The sequence below is a fragment of the Sphaerodactylus townsendi genome, linkage group LG02, assembly GCF_021028975.2.
Source record: "Sphaerodactylus townsendi isolate TG3544 linkage group LG02, MPM_Stown_v2.3, whole genome shotgun sequence".
NCBI lineage: Eukaryota > Metazoa > Chordata > Lepidosauria > Squamata > Sphaerodactylidae > Sphaerodactylus > Sphaerodactylus townsendi.
The window spans coordinates 56,039,368-56,061,895 of record NC_059426.1 but is presented as its reverse complement, the minus strand read 5'-3'; the positions used below and the strand labels follow the sequence as shown (position 1 = coordinate 56,061,895).

Sequence of the window (22,528 nt, the reverse complement as noted above, 5' to 3'; positions counted from 1 at the left end):
GCTTGGAATGCAGAAGGTTCCAGGTTCAATCCCTTCTACAAGGACTTGAAGGATAAGAAAGTTAACATGACAACACAAACAGCTGCCCAGAGCTGTGACTTGAAAGTAAGGGTGTGCCTTTGGTAAATCTAAACCCCAAAAGGTGCCTTTTAGCTCTAGTCAAAAATCCTGATCCCAAAAAGCTGAAAACATCTGGTTCTCTGGGGATCATTTTGGGATCCCAAATACAGCACAAGGAAGAAATTCTCTGTTCAAAGAAAAATGTTTTTTGTTTGTGACATGTTTTGAAGGATTTAAACTTTCGTTTCCCCTCCTACCTTGGTCTCCTTTGAAGGCTTTGGGAATTCTTTCTGGGGCTTGGGGGAACCCTGTTTTTAAAGGGAGAGGCACCACATTTGCAGCATAGCTGCTGGTGACTCTCCACAGAAGAACCCCTGAATCTGCTAAAGACTAGGTCAGAGGGTCCAACTGTAGCAGCCCCAATGTAGAAGATGAATGGAGGCCAATAAAATTGGACCCCCATGATGGGGGTCAGGAATGGAGAAGGAATGGGGGACAGGAATGGGGGGCGGGAATGGGGAGGTGGAAAAGGAGAAGGGAAGATAACATGAGAGACCAGACAGAGGGAGAGAGCAAGAGAACAGAGACTGAGAGTGAGCCTCTGTGAGAGAGAGACAAACAAGGAGAGTGGACAAGGACAAGGCTCCAAGGGGGGAGGAGACCAAGGTAGGGAAAAGCAGAGGCAAGGGACATGCAGAAGAACAGGCAAGGAGGGACACAAGGCTGGAATTAGCCCCCTCCCCAGTAGTCAACCTATTTCTGCTTCAGGCTGCTAGCCAGCCTTGTCAGCATCCTTGCTCTAGAGGGAAGATGCTAACCTACCCTCCGGTACAAGGTTCTCCGGTACAAGCTGCTCTCAGGAGAGCAGGGGCAAAAACGAGATGAACATGTGGAGGGGTAGGAGGGATGGCACAAGCACCCCCTGGAGAGGGGGGAGGGGCAACACCACAAAGTGGTGGAGAATGTGGGCAGCACACAGTTGAGTGGCGCACGGCCCCTCTCTAGTTTACTGTGGCCTCTGGACTGGGTAGAGCCAAGTTGGCGCTGTAGCCAGGAGGGGGCAATTGAGAAAGATAGCTGGAGTTGGAGAGAAGAGTCTCTGCAGGCTTTAGAAGCACCAGTACCCACGCTGGAGGGCACAATGGATTTCACCCAGTTCAGCCAGTGGATGGCACAGCAGTAGCAGGAGACTCAGGTGGCTTTGATGAAAGAGCTGGTGCTGCAGCAAGACACCCAGAATGTAGTGTTACAGGAACTAATCCAGCGACTCGGGGCTACTGGCACAGCAGAAGGCCTCGGGGCGACCTCTGTGGCGACTACTCTGGGTTCCCCTAACCAAATGGATGATGGATGATGGCATTGATGGTTACCTCGAAGTGTTCGAACAAACGGATGAGGCAGTGGGGTGGGATTGTGCTCAGTGGCCTTTCCTGCTGACCCCTTATCTAACTGGGGAAGCCCAGGCGGCAGAGAGGGCTCTTCCCAAGGAGGAGATTTCAGATTATACTAAGGTCAAGGTGGCCATTTTGGACCGTTACGACATCTCAACAGAGACTTATCGACAGAGGTTTCGGACATTGCTTAAATGCAAAGTTTAATTAACATGGACATAAAAATAGATCTAAATAGTTAAATGAAAGAGAAACACAAATGAAAAATTAAAATATATGAAATTGCATAAGTAAGCATGATATTGGGAAAACTCATATGAAGCCCTAAGCATTATAGCACTATGCAGTGGCACAAGGCTTTAAAATGAATGCCTACTTATCCTTATATCACTGATGCAAATCAAAATAATTTTGAAAAAGTTAACCCCTAATTTTGAAATACAAATATGGATTGTAGATATTCCATCTTCAACAACTGAAAGGAATGTTATTGTCCAGCATTTTTTTCTTCATATGTATTTCAATGTTTACATTCCACCTATTGATTTTTAGATACTCAAGAGGGCCTGAAATACAAAATCAGGATTACGTCTCTGCTACAGTAAAATCAAAATGACTAAACTGGCGCTATCACTCTGGTCACATTATGAGAAGACAAGAATTACTGGAAAAAAACAATAATGCCAGGAAAAGGTGAAGGCAACAGGAAACAGGAAGACCCAACATGACATGGATTGACTCTTGGATAGGACATTCTGGAGGTCTCTGATTCATAGGGTTGCCGTGAATCAAATCATTACCACAGAGTAATTATGAAATCCATACTGATGAAATCAACAGGAGAAACCTAACAAGAGATGGGAAGTAATAATGCCATTGATTGGCTGTTTACTTTTGATGTCACAATCCATTCCAGCAGACCAATAATATGTTTTTTCCCAGGGAAACAGTGCAAAGAAACAGAAATATGTAGAAAGCAGTAAGGCAGCAGAGGGGAAATCACATCATGCCTGCCTGCAAGCAGAATCATCAGGTAAGGATTCTAAAAGCAAAATGAACAAAGAATCCTGTGACTTTTTAAAAGCTAACTTTATGCAGGACAGCATAAGCTTTAATTGGATAGAGCCTGCTTTATAAGATTTTTTTAAAACAATAATAAGAACAGTAACCTAATTTTGAACAGAGGTTGTAAGTGCAAGCCAGATCAAAGCTGATCCAAAAAGTCAAAAGTGACTGTTACTATGTCTATATCAAACTCCACCTGTCACAGGCTACGATATGCCTTAGGCACAGTAGCCGGAATAGCTCACAATAGAAATATTATTTATGCCCTTATACCACACATATAAGTACAAATTTAAAACCACATGTGCATCGGTATAACAGGAGGAACCAAGATTTTTTTAAGCATCAGAGAAAACTAGTCCTCAACAAATGATGCATACAAACCACCTTACTCATCAGAACACCAAAGGCTCTCAATTTAATGGACATTTTGGCAAAGCCTCAAAAATCCAATTGCCATTAGATCTGTTATTAGTTTGCACGCAACTCTCATGTACTGAACAATCCCTTCATGAAAGGAAATTCAGTTAGAACTTCTGAAGTCAACAGTCTACAAAACCCACAGAGAATGTTGTCAATAGAAACAAACGTCCAGATTTTAATTTCCAGAACCTGCAACTTTAAACTCATTCTCTCATAAGCACATGTAACATGTAACTGTACACCCATTCCCTCATAAACTCATGTAACGTCACTTACCAAGCACTGTTCACCTGCCTTTGCACAAGAACCAATAAAATACCTTCAAATTTCTTTTTCAGCCTCAGACCCACTGCTATTGGCCCAGTCAAGTGGTGAGATTCAGCTGGTTCGCACCACTTCGGCAGAACCAGTTGTTAAAATGGTGCTTGCAAACAACCAGTTATTAAATTATTTAAATCCCACCACTGGCCCAGTCATCCTTATCCCAAAATGAGATGATAAACCTATTCTGCCACTCTGTACATACCGCTGTGCCAAGTTTAAAAGAATCCCAGCTGAATGGAATTTGGGTACAACATCAGATTCACACATATAGATCTGAACCAGCTGTGACTCTCCAGTAGAGAAAAGGACTGAACAATAACAGTCAGGATCATAATGTCCCTACACAAACCTACAGGTTTTGAAATACTGTCTAAAATTCTGAAAGTGCAATCTCAAAAAATAATACTGCACCGCTGGAAAAAGAGGGGGAAATCAAAATAATTTTTTCTGAGAATGGGCTGAAGTATTTAGGGACTTTCCCGTTTTCCAAAAGAGGTGCACAAAGGAGGGATATGATAGAAATCTATAAAAGCCATAAAAAAACATGCAGGCTGTTTAAATTCTGTCAACTATATTTAAGAATTTACATTTTATATTTATTATAAATATGTGCCTTCGGATCTCCACTGGGGAGAAAAAGAGGATATAAAAAAAGAAATATAATCACCCATTTGTTAAATTGGATTAGTAATTAACCCCCAAACAGAGAACTGTTGTATTTAAACATTTTAAATAAATGTTGAAGTTACATTCAGCGAAGCTGCTGTGCGGTAAAACTTAGATGTGAAAGTACTTTGCATACAGAATTTATTATATAGCATATTTAAATGCTAGGACATAAAAAGATCACTATGTAGATCGCAAAAATACTCATTTGCATTTTCCAGAGATCACAGATCTTACATACTCTTACAATGAACTTTCAATTAACCCTGTTAACAAATGGATATTTCATCAACCAAAGCGGGGAAGCCAGCCCAGAAGCCATCTAAGAGACCATGCCAGCCACATGCTCAGGGCCTGCAATTTTTTTTAAGCCTAACGTACTGAAACGTGGAAATGAAAAGATAATTTAGTAGCAATAGTTTTGTTAATATTTTCACATCATTAGGAACAAGGAACATGTTCTTTAACACAAGAATGACATTACCATTCAAAACAACCACGTGTGCACATCTTCTGTTGGGAACCTTCTACCACTCTTCCCTCACCAGAATTACAAACAAAAGAGATGAACAGAGAAGATTCTGTCCTCTCCCCATACATTCCCAAGCCCTCAGCTGCTTTTGCAAATGGAAGAATCTCTGTTCTTCTATTTCTGGCTGTTAGCATACATCAACTAACTAAAACATGCATGCATGGGCACGCACACTAATTCTTGCAGACCTGTGACACACTCTATATCAGTCTTGCAAACATCGCCCATGAACTTTTTCGTAACCACAATTCATTAAGAACTGGATTGAGAATCATGGATGTCAGGCTACCTAGAACTTACGCATGCAAGGTCAGCACCAATCTTTCAATATCAAAAACTGCTCTTATACCAGCTTCAAAAAGGAAAAACAACCACATCAAGTATTTTAATTTCCATTTAAAACCATTTCAAATACATACTTCCAAAGCTTTATATAATCATTATAAGACCCATGAAACAAGACTTGTGAACTTTATAACTGGGACAAAGTCTTTGGTGTCCATTCGTTTTAGAATTTGTATCCGGCACAGAATACAGCAGGCTTTTTTAAAATTCAGGATTTAATTTGTTATGCTTTGCTTTCCAGTCACAAGCCACAACATTTTTCTAAGACCTTCATCTGCTCAAAGATTTCTTTGTGAAGGTTAGTACAATTACTTTTCAACATATGCTCTAACGCTTGAATTGTTTTTTCTTAAAAGCAATCCTCAATTTACCTGTCATAGAAACTGACAGCATGAAAAGAGAAGCATACAGCCGGAACACCTTGGCGAATAGAGATACTAGATGTGTATAACGCCGCAAACATTAATAATCGGAGTGGCAGAGTGGTTAGAGCAGGGGTGTCCAACTCTGGCACTTCAGATGTTCATGGACTACAGTTCCCATCAGCCCATGCTGGCATGGCCAATTGGGCATGCCAGCACAGGCTGATGGGAATTGTAGTCCATGAACATCCGAAGAGGCAAGAGTTGGACACCCCTGGGTTAGAGTGTTGGACTAAGGTCTGGGGGATCTGGAATCAAATCCTCATACTGGCATGACATGCAGTAAGTGACCTTGGGCCAGCTGCACAACCAAAGGAAAGCCTAACTCACAGGGATGTTGGGAGAATAAAACAAAACAGAAAGAACTATGTACACTAGCCTGAACTTTATAGAAATAGAGAAGTGGACAAGAGAAGCAGTTTTCAGAAACGGACTACGGCAGTAGTTTTCAAACTATATCAACCCAAGGACTCTTACACTGATTTTATTTTTTTCCCAAATCTCCAGGCCCTCCCCTCCTCTCTCATCAGTGCCCATCGTGTACTGAGAACCCCACCTTTCAAAGTACCATGAAAACTGTGCACGCCCCAGGGAGGAGTCCAACCTCTGGTGTCCTCAAAACAGCACAGACTGCTGACATCCACATTTTAAGAACAAGTTGAAGAAAAACACTTGATTGCCTGCAGTAGCCTTCAGTACAAGTGTGAGGGCAGCTAGACCCTATGTAGCCCATTTTGACTCCCCTCCACCAGAGGCCTTCACCAGAAAGTGGATGTCTGTGGGGTTTTTTTCTTGGCTGCCTCTCCCCCACAGCCTGACAAGTGTCTTATAGGATTCCACCAATTCACAGCTACTATTCTGAGGAGCCTGCACTTGTTTCCAATGTGCTACCGGGCTCAATAGTTCTAACCTATAAAGCCCTATATGGCCTCATTCCTGGGTACCTGAAAGAGTGCATCCACCCATATATTCCAGCCCAAGCACTAAAATCAGAGGGTGAGGCCCGCCTGGCTGTTCTGCTTCTGTCAGAGGTAAAGGGGATGGGGGCAACCCTGGGGGCCTTCTCCACAGTGGGATGCCCTCCCTCCAGAGAGTCTCTAAGTGCCTACTCTCTTGGAGACTGTCCTCTTCGCTCAGACGTTTGGCTGACATTCCCCCGTCCCCGCTCAATCTAGTTCCTAGACCGTGATCAGCATTACTACAGTAAATGATGTTCTGATTTCTTACTGGGGGCCATGGCCCTTCCTAACTTTGCTGCATATGTATGGAATAGTTTTACATTTTTCCTAAAAATAAAGAAGCAAAAGGACAGATGAACCATTTCACAGCCAAGCAGGCAGTCAGCTTTTAAATGTTCTTTTGAATATGGTGCAGGTACATCTGTTAAATGAAGGGTGTGTTACCTTCAGATTACTGCACGGGTAAGCAGTAAGATGTTTTCATTTTACTATCAAATGCCACTATGATATAATTAAAGGTAGGGCACCCTCCTGGCTTCGTGGAATTAAACAAGCAATTGACCCATGAGATTACTATTCTGTGCATATGTGTGCTATCAAGGTACTCTTAATTTACGGTGACCCTATGAATTAATGTCCTCCAGATCTTACTATTGTTAAGAGCCTTGCTTGGTCAGCAAATTGAGGATTATAGCTTCCTTGACTGAGTCAATCCATTTCATTTTGGATTTTCTTCTTTTCTTGTTGCCTTCAATTTTTCCTAGCGTTATTATTTTTTCTCATCATATGACCAAACAGCAATAGTCTCAGTATAGTCATTTTAGCTTTTAGGGAGTGCTCAGGCTTGATATGAGCTAGAACCCATTTATCTGTCATTTTGATGGCCCATGGTATCCATAATATATCCCTCCAATATCTTATTTCAAATACATGAGCTTTGTTCATTGTCCAGCTTTCATATCCATACATAATAATACTATGGAATGAATTGATCTTGGTCACCTGTGACAAATCTTTAAACTTACAGCCCAATCCCGAGGGGCGGGGGAATCAGCTCTTGTAGGTCAAACAGGGAGACAAGTGAATGTCACATAGCTTCACAGCACCCAACCCAGAACAGCCTGGTCCTGTAGAGTTGCACAGGCCTACAGTTGGATGGCAATACAGCTCAGGGCAAGGCATTCCCGGCTGTGAAGCTGTCTTTAGTATGCTTTCATGGGGATCGCCCTTGTGCAGTCTTCGGACTTAAGCCACCTGAAAGGGTCCATTTTGGGCTATGGGGGCTTTTGAAGCAGGTGGGAGTTTCAAGATTCTTGCTGCCTCGCCTCCTCGCCTGGAATCCCTCTGGAGGCAGCATGGAGGTGTGGCAGCAGCGCCATCTCCAGCCTCCGGAGCCCTCTGGACTGGACTGTGATTAATCTTTTCTAGCTTCTTCAAGACAAACCTTCCCAGTTTTAATCTTTCAATGTCCTGGTTGGAGTCTCCCTTTTCAATGATGATGGAGCAAAGGAACTGAAAATCTTGAACCACAGCAATTTCTTTATTTTTAAAATTGTATAATTCCACAATAGTTTTTACTTTTGACTCCTTGATTCAAGCTGTAATTCTGCTTTAACACTTTTTGCTCTAGCCTTCATCAGGAATTATTAACAAACAAAACAATTATTTCATGTCTACATTATTGTTCACCATTAATGGGTTATCATCCGCCTATCTAAAATTATTAATGTTCCTTCCATCAATTTTCACTCCACCCTAATCTAAATCTAATCCTGCTTATTTTATGGTATGTTCTACATAAAGACTGAAGAGACAAGGGGGTAAAACATATCCTTGTCTGAAACTTTACTCAGTTAGAAGCCATTTTTTCTTCATATTCTGTACTAATATTAGCCCCTAGTCCAGAGGAACTGATCCAAACAATCATTACTTTTAAAACCAATCTACTCTATCCCAAAAAGAATCCAAGAATCTACAAGCGTGTTGAACTTCTGCCCCCAAAAAGAACACAACATAATTGTCTAATTAAGCACACACACAACACTGATGTTTAGTATAACAATTTGTATACATTGCTAAACATTATCTACTATATGATTTAGTTGTATATACAGAATAATATTTTGTAATTTTTTTCACTTAGCTACTGTGTCATTACAACCTTTAATGGCTTGTTTTCTTCACTGGAAAATTAAACCAAAGAAAAGAACATTTCCATCTTGTCTTTTTTTTTAAAAAAAGCAACAAATCACATTCGTAGAGGTCTTTAAAATTACCTGAGGTAGCAAGTTTCCAATTTTGGAACAATTTTGACCTGAGTATGGGATTAAAAGAAAATGCAGATGTGCAGTTACAGGCAAGTCTGGGTCTGAATGTGGTCTGAAATGAGTTTGTTTTGTATAGGATAAATTTTTGCAACCACTGTTATGTACTACAATTATTATTTCACTTTTTCACGCGTATTTCAGTATGAAATGACAGCATCCAACCAAACAGAATGCCTAAACCAATTCTGGGGTCGATCATACATTTGACACACTGGATATCTTCTATTTTTATAACATACTCAAAATTGCAGATGACACAGGGCTTTTTGAATTGCAGCACATTCTAGTTTAATAGAATATTAATTATTGGGTTTATTCACTGCCCTTCTCCGAGAAGCTTAGGGCAAGTTCCACCTTTTGATAAAACAATACATAACCAATATAAGTGCTTTAAAATTAGACTATAAAACAGTCCTACAGGCCATTGGTTCAGTTCGTACATGGATCCCATCAATTTTCACCCGCTTGCAATTAGCCATCATGTTGAGCTCAATGATAATATTTGAGGAAATTTTACTAAGTGGATGGACTGGTTTTCAACTCATTGTTTAGGTTCTGCATATTTTTCATTTTTGTGTACTGATAATTGCAGATTATACACTTTTGGAATACTCTTTTGGTAGTCATGCAGGAAAGGGAACGGGGGGCTGCCTTCAGTCATAAAAAGAACCTACCCTCAGAACTACCCTCAGAACTAAAAGATATAGTGATTTTTAACTACTTTCAGAAAAAAAATCCTACCAACTCTGTGAATAAATATTCCACCGATAAAGTTAAATTTCAGGAAGTGCAATGCTAAAATGGAAGTTATCATTTGAAGTGATGTGTTGACAGATTAAAGAGAGATGTAAAAGATGTCATGCAACCTTTATTCTGTGTTCTACCACTTTTATAAAAGTAAATGCAGTGTGTTTAAAAAAAACATAATATACCAGAAGAGACTAGTGGTATTGTGCTTATATCACCCTTCTACCTGACATATATATTCAGTTATTCAGAAGTTGGTCCCACAGCATCCAATGAAACTTGCTCAGTAAGTGTGAGGATTGCAATCTTCAATGCATAAACCCCCCTACATTCTGGAATCCAATCTTATAAGACCTGTAAAAGTAGGAATGACTCGCACAAAACATTAAGCGACTGAAGGTCAGGCATACCCATAGCCTGATCAGCCAACGTCATGTAAGTTTTCTTCCATCCAAGTATGAAGAAGGGATTCCATTAGAGTAGCCATGTTACACTGTTGTAGCTAGACTGCAATAAATAGCACCTTAAAGGCCAACAACATTTATGATAGTATATCATAATAGCTTTATACTTGATATTTAAAGGTAAAGTTTCCCCTTCAGTCGTATTTGACCCTGGGGTACCACTGCGAGAAGTGATTTTATAGGCAAGCCTCTTTTGTGAGGTAGTTTGCCATTGCTTTCCCTGGCTATTCTTTACCCCCTAGCTATGAGCTAGGTCAGGGGTCTGCAACCTGTGGCTCTCCAGATGTTCATGCTGGCAGGGGCTGATGGGAATTGTAGTCCATGAACTTCTAGAGATCCGCAAGTTGCAGACCCCTGAGCTAGGTACTCATTTGCCGACCAAGAAATGGATGGCTGGCTGAGTTGACCATGAGCCTGCTGCCAGGATATCTGACCCACAGGGGACTCGAACTCCTGACGGTGTGAATGGCAGTGCAAGCACTTAACCACTACGCCACACAGCTCCTACTTGATATTTGAGCAACAGCAAATGAGATGGGAGGAGTAGGGAGAAGCTATACAGAGAATCCTGTGCCAAAACAAGAACCAACAAAGAGGAACATTCAGAGGAACCAATCCCAACTGTTGACAATCAGGAGGACAGGATTAACCAAATCTATGGAAAAGCCGCTATTGTTTTGATTCTACCCCGTCCTTATATCAACACTTGAGAACAGTTCTCACCCAGTCTGAAGGGACTGGGCCCTCTTCCATAAGTGATTGCTTTACACTGGTCTACCCCACCTTCTCCTCCTCTGCACCCCTACCGGACCATTCTGTTGCTTAAACATAAACTATAAACTGAGGACAGACAATTCACACATCTGATAAAGTGAGCTCTGACTCTCAAAAGCTTATGATGGAATAAATTCGGTTACACTTCAAAGTTACAAGATTCCTGTGGGAAGGAAAACTGTTTAAAATGCCATTTGATTTGGAAAATTTAAAGACTGTTGACTGGGACATGTATTAACTTGCTGTGAATATTATATTTCAATACATCATGAACAGATGAAAGGCCTGTGTTGGAATACTCTGTACTCGTTGTTGTTTATCTATCAAAGAATAATATGGTAAATATTTTAATGCAGTAAATATTTTAAAAACAGCAAAATGGGGTAGGCAAGGAGTACAGAAACCATTTTTTCTTAAATAAAAGGTACAGAGGAACTGTTAAACATAACTACTAGGGTTATTTCATATATCATGACACTCTGAGCATCAAATGATAAAAACATCTGCAAACAACTGCATGTTATTTGTATTGTCGAAGATTCCCACCACAACCAACTGCATGTTATATTCACAAATCTTAGGTGTACACATAAAATATGTAAATATGTGGTAGCCCTAAAAATAACATTAAGAATTAACGGATGCTTTACACAGTGGCTGTTTCCTGAAATTGCAACAGTAAATACCATGAAGTGTTGAAAAGAGACACAGTTTTACATGCACATCATAGGGTTGCAGCCAATAACAGCTCTTCAGCATACAACCTTTTCTCTCAGGATTCCAGTCCAAGCACCAAGTACACACACCACAAGCATTTCCCACATAAAGCATGAACTGATTCCAAGGAGTCATTGACCCCCCCCCCACCCAGTCCTCGTTGTTTTTCCTACCACATATCCATGTTGATATTGCATTTAGGAAAGCATCCAGATGACACCTGGTCTTAACAGCTGGAAGGAAATACAGTTATCTCCTTTATAATTTGTGGGCTACACACTGTTTTAAAAACATATGGAAAAATGTCAGCTCTGATGAGCAATTAAAAGTACAATTTCTACATTACAAAATACAACACTTGCAACTCGCTAGTTAGGTCTATCATTCCATAGTGAAGGGCAGATTCTCTTGAACTCACCAGGCATAGAATTGTTTTTGCTATGTCTGGTCTCTTCCCCCACCCCCTCGCCCTGACAGAATACTTAGAAAAATCATACAAATGTATTCTTCCGAGATGGTTCAAGCTTTAGCAGAACTCACCTGTACTGCCAGCTTTTGGTGCTACCTCCTCCTCCTCCTCGGCAACTGCTGATTCCACTGCTGCTGCTACTCTTGCTGGTGCAGTTCTGGGCAGGTGACAAGGCTTCCAGCTTGCCTTCGCTCTCAGACACTTTCATCGCTGTTGTTGGGGCGGCAGGTGCAGGCACAGGTTCTGCAGCTTGCATGGCTAAAGTCACCCAACCACCCCCACCCACGAGGGTGGGAGGTTTGCAAGCTTGGCAGCAATTCACAATAGTGGGGGTTGGGGGGTGATGAGAAAACTGCCGGCCCTCGATTTTGTGAAAGGGGCAAAAGAAATCGCCAGGACGAAGGGGAGCAAAAATACACTGGAGGAAGGAAGAGAAATATACTTTGAAATGGAACTCACAATAATGAGAGGGAGGAGCGAGGAAGACGAACCTCCCTTCAGGCAAGTCTGACTGAGGAAAGGGGCTCTGAAGAAGGAAGAGACTCCTGGACCCCAATGGATAAGACTAGGCTGAGAAGAGCACGGGCTTCAGGGGTAAATGGGGAGGGGGAGGCTGAATAACTCGGTATTAATGAGCCCCCTCTCCTCAGGTTCTTCCTAAAAGGCATGAAAGGTGAGTTGGGCTGGGAAGAGGCCACCACTGCACAGAGGAGGATGCTCAGGGCAGCCTTGAGGCACCTCCTCCGAGCCCATCCGCCAGTCCCCACCCAGAGACTCCCTGAGATGGGCCTCACCGTGCAATACCTCTTCCTTCCCAGGCAGCCCACCTACCCAAACCCACTTGGTCGTCGCCCCCGCTTGGGTTTGGAGAGCCGGGCGCGATCCGACTCCCAGGGCCAGCAACAGCCTCTAGCCCACACCAATCGAGAGCAGCAGGGCCGCCTCCACCCCTTCCGGGTCAGGCGCAACCGCTTCCGCCCTTTTCATGGGAGAAAGAGGGCAGCAAGTTAGCGGCGCCATCTTTGGAAGGGCGAGCGAGTAGAGCGGAAGGGTAGAGCTGAATTCAGAAGCGAGGGTGTCGTTTAGTAGACTGCTATAAAAATAATATAGAAAACGTCTTTCCCGTTCCTCCTTCCGCCTCTGGAAAGAATCTGCCATCGTTTCACTCGTAGAGAACAAAGTTATTTATTCTGGGTTTTTTTTTAATTCCGCCTTTCTGCCCAGAAGGCACTCAAACACACCAGTTTATTTAACTGAAACAGTTAAATAAATATGTCAGCAATGAAAGCATTCGCTTTTAAAAGAAGCCAGTAATTTCTAGCATTTGATGGATGAAAAAAGACCATGCTTGAAATACCTCTTCATTATTAAAGATCACTTTGGCTGTATTCATACACTGGATATTTTGCTATGTACTAATGACCACTTGCAGTGGGGTGGCCAATATCCTGGCGGTAAACAGTTGCGATAACACAGGGGTCCCTGTGCACAGGGTTCTCTTTGAGCCAACACGCGTATTTGGAATTTTGACACTGCAGCACCAAAATGGCTGCTGTAAACAGCTGCAGTAGGAGGCAGAGCCAGCCACCAAACAATTACCACAGTAACATCTTATTCTGTGGCGCCAGTTGCTGCCACAGCAATTTTTTAAAAATCTGCCCAGCCAATGAACTCTCCAATAGTCAATAAGAAGCCTCTGGGCAAAAGCATTATATGGTCCCACTCACTTCCTAAAAACAATGGGTGGGAGCAAGAAAATGTGTTGGTGCCATGAAAGGCGCAGTGTTGGAGATAGCCCAATATCCAGAGCAAGAAAATGCAGGTGCAGTGTTTTGGATAGCCCAATATCCAGAGATGTGTGAATGCAGTCTTTTGAGACACCCTGCTTTATATGGTTGCATATAACCATGCTGGACCAAAGTGAATTGTAATACTGTAAAAGTACTAACCCAAACCAATATTAACCCAAACCAAGATTTCAAGTTCTTCAAATCCATTCATTAGCCTGGATTTTAAAAAGGGACTTAGGAAGTGAGAAAAGAAAGATGTTTGTGGGAGGAGATTAAAAACAAAGTTAAACTGGGCACAAAAATGTCCTCTTGCCAGCATTTCCTGCCTAATTCTGGCTAAGTAAGAGGCACTTTAAGAAGAGAGAGACCTCTGACATGGGTCTTAACCAGGTATGAAAGCAAGCCGGCCAGTATGGGTTGGTACGGACTACCAGTAAAAAAAGTGGCCTAAGTGGTACCTCCAGTCTTCTGCTGAGCCACATAAGAGAGACAGTACCAGTCAGATATATAAGGCCCCTTCCGCACATGCAAAATAATGCATTTTCAAACCACTTTCACAACTGTTTGCAAGTGGATTTTGCTATTCCACACAGCTTCAAAGAGCACTGAAAGCAGTTTGAAAGTGCATTATTCTGCATGTGCGGAATGAGCCTAAGTTACTGTTTGTCTTTACCTGAGAGGCAGCTTCACATGGGAGCAAGTATAACTCCTATTTAATTCCAAGAGGGATATCAAATAAATATTGTTTTAAGTTAAAAACTGAGAGAGTCCACATCTTTGACAATGTGATCCCACGTTGTGACACAGACGGCTGAATCCAGATGGGCTGAGAGCTCCGTGGCAGCTGGGGAATGTGCCGGGGAGGTGGTGCTTCACCACCTCAAATGGAGCTCTGAGTGGCGCAGCAAATGGGGGAGGGGAACTGCTGCTTCCTGGAAAAACTCAAATGGAAAAAAAGACTTATGCCACAGGTTTCCAGGGTATAAGACAGAGGCCTGCGCCAGGGGCATCCCTGGGCTGAAAGTCAGGTGGAGTTATCATGGTCATTGTGCCAAAGTCCATGGTGGCGCCACTGAATCCATCCATCATGGAGTGACATGCCACCAATGCTTCCATCAGGGGCACACACAAATGCAGCCAATCACTGCCCACCATGCAGCCATGGGCCCCAACACGCAGCCACCATGCATATACAAGAATAGAAATCCAAAGGAAGAAGAAATCCCAAGGATTTGGGGGATTTCTGGAGTAACCTAAGAAGAGCCCTTTATAAAACTGGGGAAGTGGCATCCATAATGTTTGTCTTCTGGTACAAACACAAATAGCATTCTTCCTGAGGCTGAGATTTTGGGAAATAGCTCTGTACCTTTTACTATCCATTTGTGTCACTCCTGAATTACAAACAGTATCATATCATCTCAGGATGACCAAATGAAAGATTCCTAAATTTCCATCCTCTGGCATTCTAAGCACTGTAGCTTGGCTGTGTTCATTGGTATATTGGTTAAGAATCTGGGCTTGAATCCCTACTTGTGCCATGGAAGTTTGCTTGGTAAATTTAGCCAGTCACAATCACTCAGCCTAAAATACCTCACAAGGTTGTTGTGAGGATAAAATGGAGGAGAGGAGAATGAGTCAAGCCATCTTGGGGAGAAAGGCAGGGTACAAATGAAGTAAATAAATATTTTGCTGTGCCATTAGACCAGGATCATTTGAGGTAATACTTTTCCTCTTCATTTTATTAGAGCAATCACCTGTTTTGCATGATTTTTTCCTTTGAATTCTTTCCCAGTAGCAGTTTTATCAAGCTCGCTTTTTTACTTTAATAACAACTTCCAGGGAGTTTTACTCTTACCTAATGGATTGATGCCATATTGCTGTTATTCTACTCATAGGCTAATACATAGTGTCAACTTTGTCCTCAGTGCATTTGGAAAGTGATGTGTGACTGCTGAAGGAAAGTATCCAGGAGTATGAAGTGCATTACCATCAATGTGCTGATAACACCCAGCTCCTTTTTTCATTTTCAGCAATCCAACAGCAGCAGTTCAAACCCTGAACCTCATGGATGCAATTGTGCGTTAGATAAGGCATTGCAAATTGAAGATTAAGCCTGATAAGCCCCCTTTGTATAGTGATAACAATGTTTCAGACTAGGATCTGGGAAAAATAGTTTTGAATCCCCACACAGACACAGAAGTCACATATTGTCACATATTCTCAGCCTAACCTACCTCATAAGGCTGTTGTGAGAATATGATGGAGAAGAGAAGAATGTAGTAAAATGCCTTGGGTCATTGACCATTGGTAATAGGTAATAGATCTCTGTAAGTTACTTGTAGGTAATAGATCTCTGTAAACATTTCTGTGAGTGTATGTTTTATATTGCTGGTCTATGACCATAATGAACATATTTATCTCTAGCTGCTTTGGGTGCCCATTGTGGAGAAAAACAACTTCTAAATATCTAAAAAATAAATAGTGAGATCTGGTCGGTTGTCCTTTCTGTCTATCCTGGTGGGTTTAAAATTCTTTAAAATGTAGGTAAGAGTACACAAATACTATTAGAGAATCTTTGCCTCTATTTTATTCTTTATTACAGCATGACTATGTACATTTTAGCACTGACTAACTCAAAAGAAAATTATAACATTCATTGCTACTACACTGATAATTAAAGGAGAGCAATTAAGAACATAAGAAGAACATAAGAACAAGCCAGCTGGATCAGACCAGAGTCCATCTAGTCCAGCTCTCTGCTACTCGCAGTGGCCCACCAGGTGCCTTTGGGAGTTCACATGTAGGATGTGAAAGCAATGGCCTTCTGCGGCTGTTGCTCCCGAGCACCTGGACTGTTAAGGCATTTGCAATCTCAGATCAAAGAGGATCAAGATTGGTAGCCATAAATTGACTTCTCCTCCATAAATCTGTCCAAGCCCCTTTTAAAGCTATCCAGGTTAGTGGCCATCACCACCTCCTGTGGCAGCATATTCCAAACACCAATCACACGTTGCGTGAAGAAGTGTTTCCTTTTATTAGTCCTAATTCTCCCCCCCAGCATTTTCAATGAATGCCCCCTGGTTCTAGTATTGTGAGAAAGAGAGAAAAATTTCTCTCTGTCAACATTTTCTACCCCATGCATAATTTTATAGACTTCAATCATATCCCCCCTCAGACGCCTCCTCTCCAAACTAAAGAGTCCCAAACGCTGCAGCCTTTCCTCATAAGGAAGGTGCTCCAGTCCCTCAATCATCCTCGTTGCCCTTCTCTGCACTTTTTCTATCTCTTCAATATCCTTTTTGAGATGTGGTGACCAGAACTGAACACAGTACTCTAAGTGTGGTCGCACCACGGCTTTATATAAGGGCATGACAATCTTTGCAGTTTTATTATCAATTCCTTTCCTGATTATCCCCAGCATAGAGTTTGCCTTTTTCACAGCTGCCATACATTGAGTTGACATTCCCATGGAACTATCAATTAAGATGCCCAAATCCCTTTCCTGGTCTGTGACTGATAGCACTGACCCCTGTAGCGTGTATGTGAAGTTTGGATTTTTTGCCCCTATGTGCATCACTTTGCATTTTGCTACATTGAACTGCATTTGCCATTTCTTAGCCCACTCACCTAATTTATCAAGGTCCGCTTGGAGCTCCTCGCAATCCTTTGTGGTTCTCACCACCCTACATAATTTGGTATCATCTGCAAACTTGGCCACCACGCTACCCACCCCTACTTCCAGGTCATTTATGAATAGGTTAAAGAGCACTGGTCCCAATACGGATCCTTGGGGGACACCACTCCCCACATCTCTCCATTGTGAGAATTTCCCATTTACACCCACTCTTTGCTTCCTGTTTCTCAACCAGTTTTTAATCCATAGGAGGACTTCCCCTCTTATTCCTTCATTGCTGAGTTTTCTCAATAGTCTCTGGTGAGGAACTTTGTCAAAAGCCTTTTGGAAATCCATGATTGCATGAGTCCAAAAAATAATGGTAACCCCTCCTAAGAAGTTCCTAAAAATTCAGCTTCCCATGTGTACAGATTTTTAAAGTAATCTCCTAAACCAGGGGTAGGGAACCTTTAACACTCAAAGAGCCATTTGGACCCGTTTTCCATGGGAAAAGAAAACACTTGGAGCCGCAAATAATTTTTGACATTTAAAATAAAGATAACACTGTATATATTGGGTTTTTTTACCTTTTATTCCGCTCATTCTGAGAAGCGCATGGATACGTCGGGCAAGAATGGGGCCAGCGGCTCGGCCTTGCCGGCCGCCGGGAAAGCGCCCGCCCCGCTCCAACAGGGCAGGCGAGAGGGGAAGCCCGCAGCACGGCCCAGCCGGCCCCAGGCAGTTGGTGCGCCCGCCCTGCTGCCTGCAGGGCGGGCAAGGATGGGGCCAGCGGCTCGGCTCATGGAGCCACAGTGCAAGGGCAGAAGAGCCGCAGGGCGGGCAAGGATGGGGCCAGCGGCTCGGCTCATGGAGCCGCAGTGCAAGGGCAGAAGAGCCGCATGCGGCTCTCAAGCCGCAGGTTCCCTACCCCTGTCCTAAACTGTCCCATTTGATAAGAGTAAACATTCTTAAGTAGCCATTGCATAACTTCAAATACTATACAAAGTTATCTGTATTTGAATATTTTCTTTATATAAAACTATTAGTTCATTCTTGCTAATTTTGATCTTAACAAAGTCTATTTATACAAATACTGTTTACAGGTTTCTAATATATATGAATATTTATTAGCCCTCAACCAATTCATTCCATCTGTGAGCTGCATGTTTGCTGCTATAAAGTTGGATATTCTTGCCATTTTCAGATGTTTCCTGCATCTGGGCCCTAAGACATATCCATTGATATGGGTTACTGTTTTTAATCTACTGAAAGCCATATTATTATGTTACTCCTTTGTTTCTTGTTCTTCTTTGAGTCTATTCTAATCCGGGTCAATAAACTCCCTTTATGGCTTATTCAGCTACGAGGCTAGGTCAGTTCTGGTTCTGGTGTACAAAAACATTTTTCATGATCTTGTTGGTCAACTCCATCAATTGTTCTTGGCTGTATCTGTGACATCCAGATAACAATCAGACACTTAACATCCTGCTCTACTGTGTACAAGTTAACCAAATAGGACTTGTTTGAATGAAATGCCTGGTCTCACAGTATATTCAATAAAAATGGGTAGCCATCAATGCAATCAAATGACTCATGGACCCCTACCTCTGGTGAAAGAGGGACTCTCTATAAGGCAGCTTGCATGTGTTCATGAAAAAGGAGCACATCTGATCCTATATCTAAAGTTGAATGAATGAGTATTTATTTGCGGTCAACAACCAGTGTATATACCTATAGTTCGGTTGTTCTCAACCTTCCTAATGCTGCGACCAGGGACGTAGATATAGATTTTTTATGAGGGGGTTCAGGGGTGAGACCACGCCCCCACCCACCCCTGGGGGCGTGGCCATGCCTCCTCAAGCCCCATCCCAGCCTCAGTACTTTTTTTTAATTTTAATTTTACATTTCTACCCTGCCAATTTCCCAAGGGACTCAAGGCGGCTTATATACGTATAAAAATACAATAATATAAAACATTACAAAAATGTAAACATTTGGAGGATATAAACATATATTAACAGAAATATAAACATTTGGAGGAGCTTAGTAGAGAAGAAAGAGAAGGGAGCGCTCTAACACATTTGGGTACTCCATTCTTCTTCCCAGAGCTCTCCACTGTCATCCTTACAACAGCCCTCCGAGGTAGCAGAGTCTGAGAACACGTTACTAGGCCGAGGTCATCCAGCTAGGTTCTGCAGCAGACTGGGGATTCGAACTCGAGGCTCCCGAATCTCATCATGACACTCTACCCACCACACCCCGCTGCCCAGTCAGACACGGGCCGAGAGGCTCCTGGGAGGCCCATCGGAGCAGCTCTCCGAGGCCAGGGACGGCAGAGTTCCCTGCCCCCCCCCCCCCACTGGCTGGGCTCCCAGCCGGCAGTCCCTTCTGCCCTCTCCTCCGGGTAGAGGTGTAACTAGGGAAAATGGAGCCCGGTGCAAAATCTGAGTTTTGTGGGCCCCCCATGGGTGGCCACTGTGTTGCTGGAATCCACCCCCAAACAGCATCACTTTCAATGGTGTTTAAACTAGGGAGCCCAGATTCTCCTTTTAAATCCACCTTAAAGGGAGAATCTGGGGTCCCCAGTTAAAACAACATTGAAAGTGATGCTGTTTGGGGGAGGATTATCCCCTACCCTTAAACAGCATCACTTTCAATGTTTAAACTGGGACCTCAGATTCTCAGATTTAAATCCATGCTGAAGGGGGTGGATCTAAAAAGAGAATCTGGGGAAATTTGGGGGTGCCTGCTGTCAGGGGGCAATTGTTAAGCTAGCAGCACCAAACAGGGTATCTTTAGGAGGCCCTCCTGATGATACCACCCAGGTTTGGTGAAGTTTGGTTTAGGGGGGGCCAAAGTTATGGACCCTCAAATGTGTAGCCCCCATCCCCTATTAGCTTCCATTGGAAACAATGGGGGATGGGGCACCTCCTTTGGGGGTCCATAACTTTGGACCCCCTGAACCAAACTTTACCAAACCTGGGTGTCACCTGATGATACCCTGAAATTTTGGTGCCACTAGCTTAAAAACTGCGCACCCTGCAGGCCGAAAATAAAGAGACACTTTAAAATACAAAAAACCCACAAACGGGGGGTGGAGCTTGGGACATGTAATGTGGGGGTTTGAACCCAAGGGAAAAAAACCCTTACCTACGTCCTTGGCTGCGACCCTTTAATACAGTTCCTCATGTTGTGGTGACCCCAACCCTAACATTTATCCATTTTACAGATGGAGAAGACTGATGCAGAGAGTCTTAGGTGATCCCTGAAAGGGGTCTCCCGCGGGTGACCCATGACCCCCAAAGGGGTCATGACCCACAGACCTGCCCATGATCTTGCTTTTAAGCATATTTTTAAAGCATTTGCAGTGTTGGCCTGCCTGGCTGAGAATGATCCTACTCTTTGACTAAAGTTAACTAAAACTAAGGTTTTAAATGATTTCTAAATCTGTCTGCCCAAGGTTGTTTAGCAACTAGCTAGAAACAGATTGCAAAAATGTTTCTTTTTATCACATCCATCATTTTCTTCTACTGCTCTGGAACTTGGCCTCCTTGTTTAAATCTTTGTCTATTTGTAACTTAACATGTTTTTTTATAAATAGCTATATCAAAAGCTGGGTGAGTCAAGAAAATTAACGTTTCTCAGTCATGAGTCCTCACTTCCTAAAAAACTATTACTCCCACTCAGGGGTTTTTGCACATTGGTTCCTATGGTAACGTTGGCATCTCTACATCTGCTGTATACCTCCCACTCTCCTTTCATTCCCCGGTGTTTCTTTGTAGTTCTGATTTCCTGTCTCATAGAACAGCTTAAACTGCTGCTGCACAGTACAGACGTGCAAGGCAACAATGGAAGAAGAATCACAAGCCAGGTTCACAGAGCAGGGCTATACAGCCCTCTAGCCAGGGAACAAGAACAGTAGTAGCCAATGTTTTCTGTTGCACCAGGGATGGGGCAGGATCTTTGGCTTGACAACAGTCTATCTGCTGCCTCCTCATGGCACAGTGAGGACTAGGGGTGTGAATTCAGCAAAGCTGAACACCCTCAAAATGTGAAAAATACCTTATATCTCCTCCAGAAATTGTGAAATTTTTTCAGCATTATTTGGGCTGCTTCAGCCTGATGACCATTTTAAAAAACAAGACTGGTGACAGTGGTGTACGGGGCCTAAATGGTGCCCGGGGGCATGACTGGTTCCCTGCCCCCCCCCGCCCCCGCCCCCGTTACAGGAGCCAGCAGGGAGGCCGGGGGAGGGCAGGGGAGGGGGCAGCTCGGACAGGTGCCACAGCGGCAGGCCAGCTCCTGGGCAACCCTCCCCCCCACATGACAAAACGGTGTGTGCCTGGGGACATGGGTTACCTCAAGTCCCCATGGGCAGTATGCCCCTTCTGGCAGAGGAATCCCTCTCCCTCTCCCCCTCCCATCTTCCTTCCTTACCTTCTAGCCAGCCTGGGAAGTGCAGAACTCCCCATTGCCTCTGGGCTATAAGTGGGGCTTAGAGACAGCAGGTGGTGCCTGGCCTAAAGCTCAGTACGGGCTGCCACCACCTCCGAACTCCACATGGGATTCAGAAGCACTCTGTGCCTGCCACCACCATGGCTTCCAGGCTCCATATGGGTTGGACACTGCTCATATGGATGAACCATAAACCACCTGTAGGGATGAGCCGCTGACCCAGCAGCACCGTAGGCAGAGCGCTGGCATGCCGGCCCAACTACGGCCTTCTGGTCGCACCCGCTCCCCCATCCCCCACCCCCTGGTGAGTCACAGGTCATGAACTACCTGGCTCACAGCCACCAGGTGTCCCAGACAAAGGGATAATGGGGCCCTTGCCCCCAGGTGTGGATTAGGCCCAGACACGGACGCTTCCTCCTGCACGTACCAGCCCGATGAGATCATGCATCACCTGACGATCTCCCGGTCTCCCGTTCTCCCGCTCTCCCGGCCTCCCGCCGATCCACCCCTTTGCCCGCCCCCAGAGAAACCCTAATAAAAGGTGCCAGGAACTAGCACGCGGCAGAGTTGCCAGGATCACGGACCCTGCGCTCCCGCTGCTGGCTCTCTCCACCAGATGATATCTCCGCGTCTTGTCTCGTCATTACGGTGACTCCGCAGGCACGACTGCACCACCCACAGGCCAAACAGCTCTTGATTAATCACACCAGCCCTCTTCAAATGAAGAAAATGCTCCTACGGCCACATTGATTATCTGTACCTGTGACAAGCAGAATTGCCTTGATGGATCTGATCAAAGGTCCATTTTGACCAGTCTTCTGTCTTTAAGACAGACACACTTGAGAAGTTGATGGACAAAAGCTTGACAGAGGCAGCTTTTCCCTGTTGTTTGTTCCTAACATCTGATAATCAATGGTATACTGCCTTAGCACATGGAGGCTCTATGTTTAGCTTTTGTGCCTGTCTTGTTGATCAACAGATCCTC

At 43.6% G+C, this 22,528-nt stretch overlaps 1 protein-coding gene across 2 annotated transcripts in view; it reads right to left on the bottom strand.

Annotated features, from left to right (window-relative positions):
• OSBPL11 (oxysterol binding protein like 11) overlaps positions 1–12,599 on the bottom strand; it is a 54,238-nt gene extending 41,639 nt beyond the window's left edge. The window contains exons 1-2 of one of the 2 annotated variants that reach the window (XM_048485674.1): positions 12,480–12,599; positions 11,757–12,103 (exon numbers count right to left, since the gene is read on the bottom strand). In XM_048485674.1, the coding sequence (XP_048341631.1) occupies positions 11,757–11,941 (185 nt within the window). In that variant the 5' untranslated portion in view covers positions 11,942–12,103; positions 12,480–12,599. The remainder of the gene's footprint in view (positions 1–11,756; positions 12,104–12,479) is intronic. The other variant, XM_048485675.1, reaches the window with a different exon arrangement.
• Positions 12,600–22,528: the final 9,929 nt, after the last annotated feature.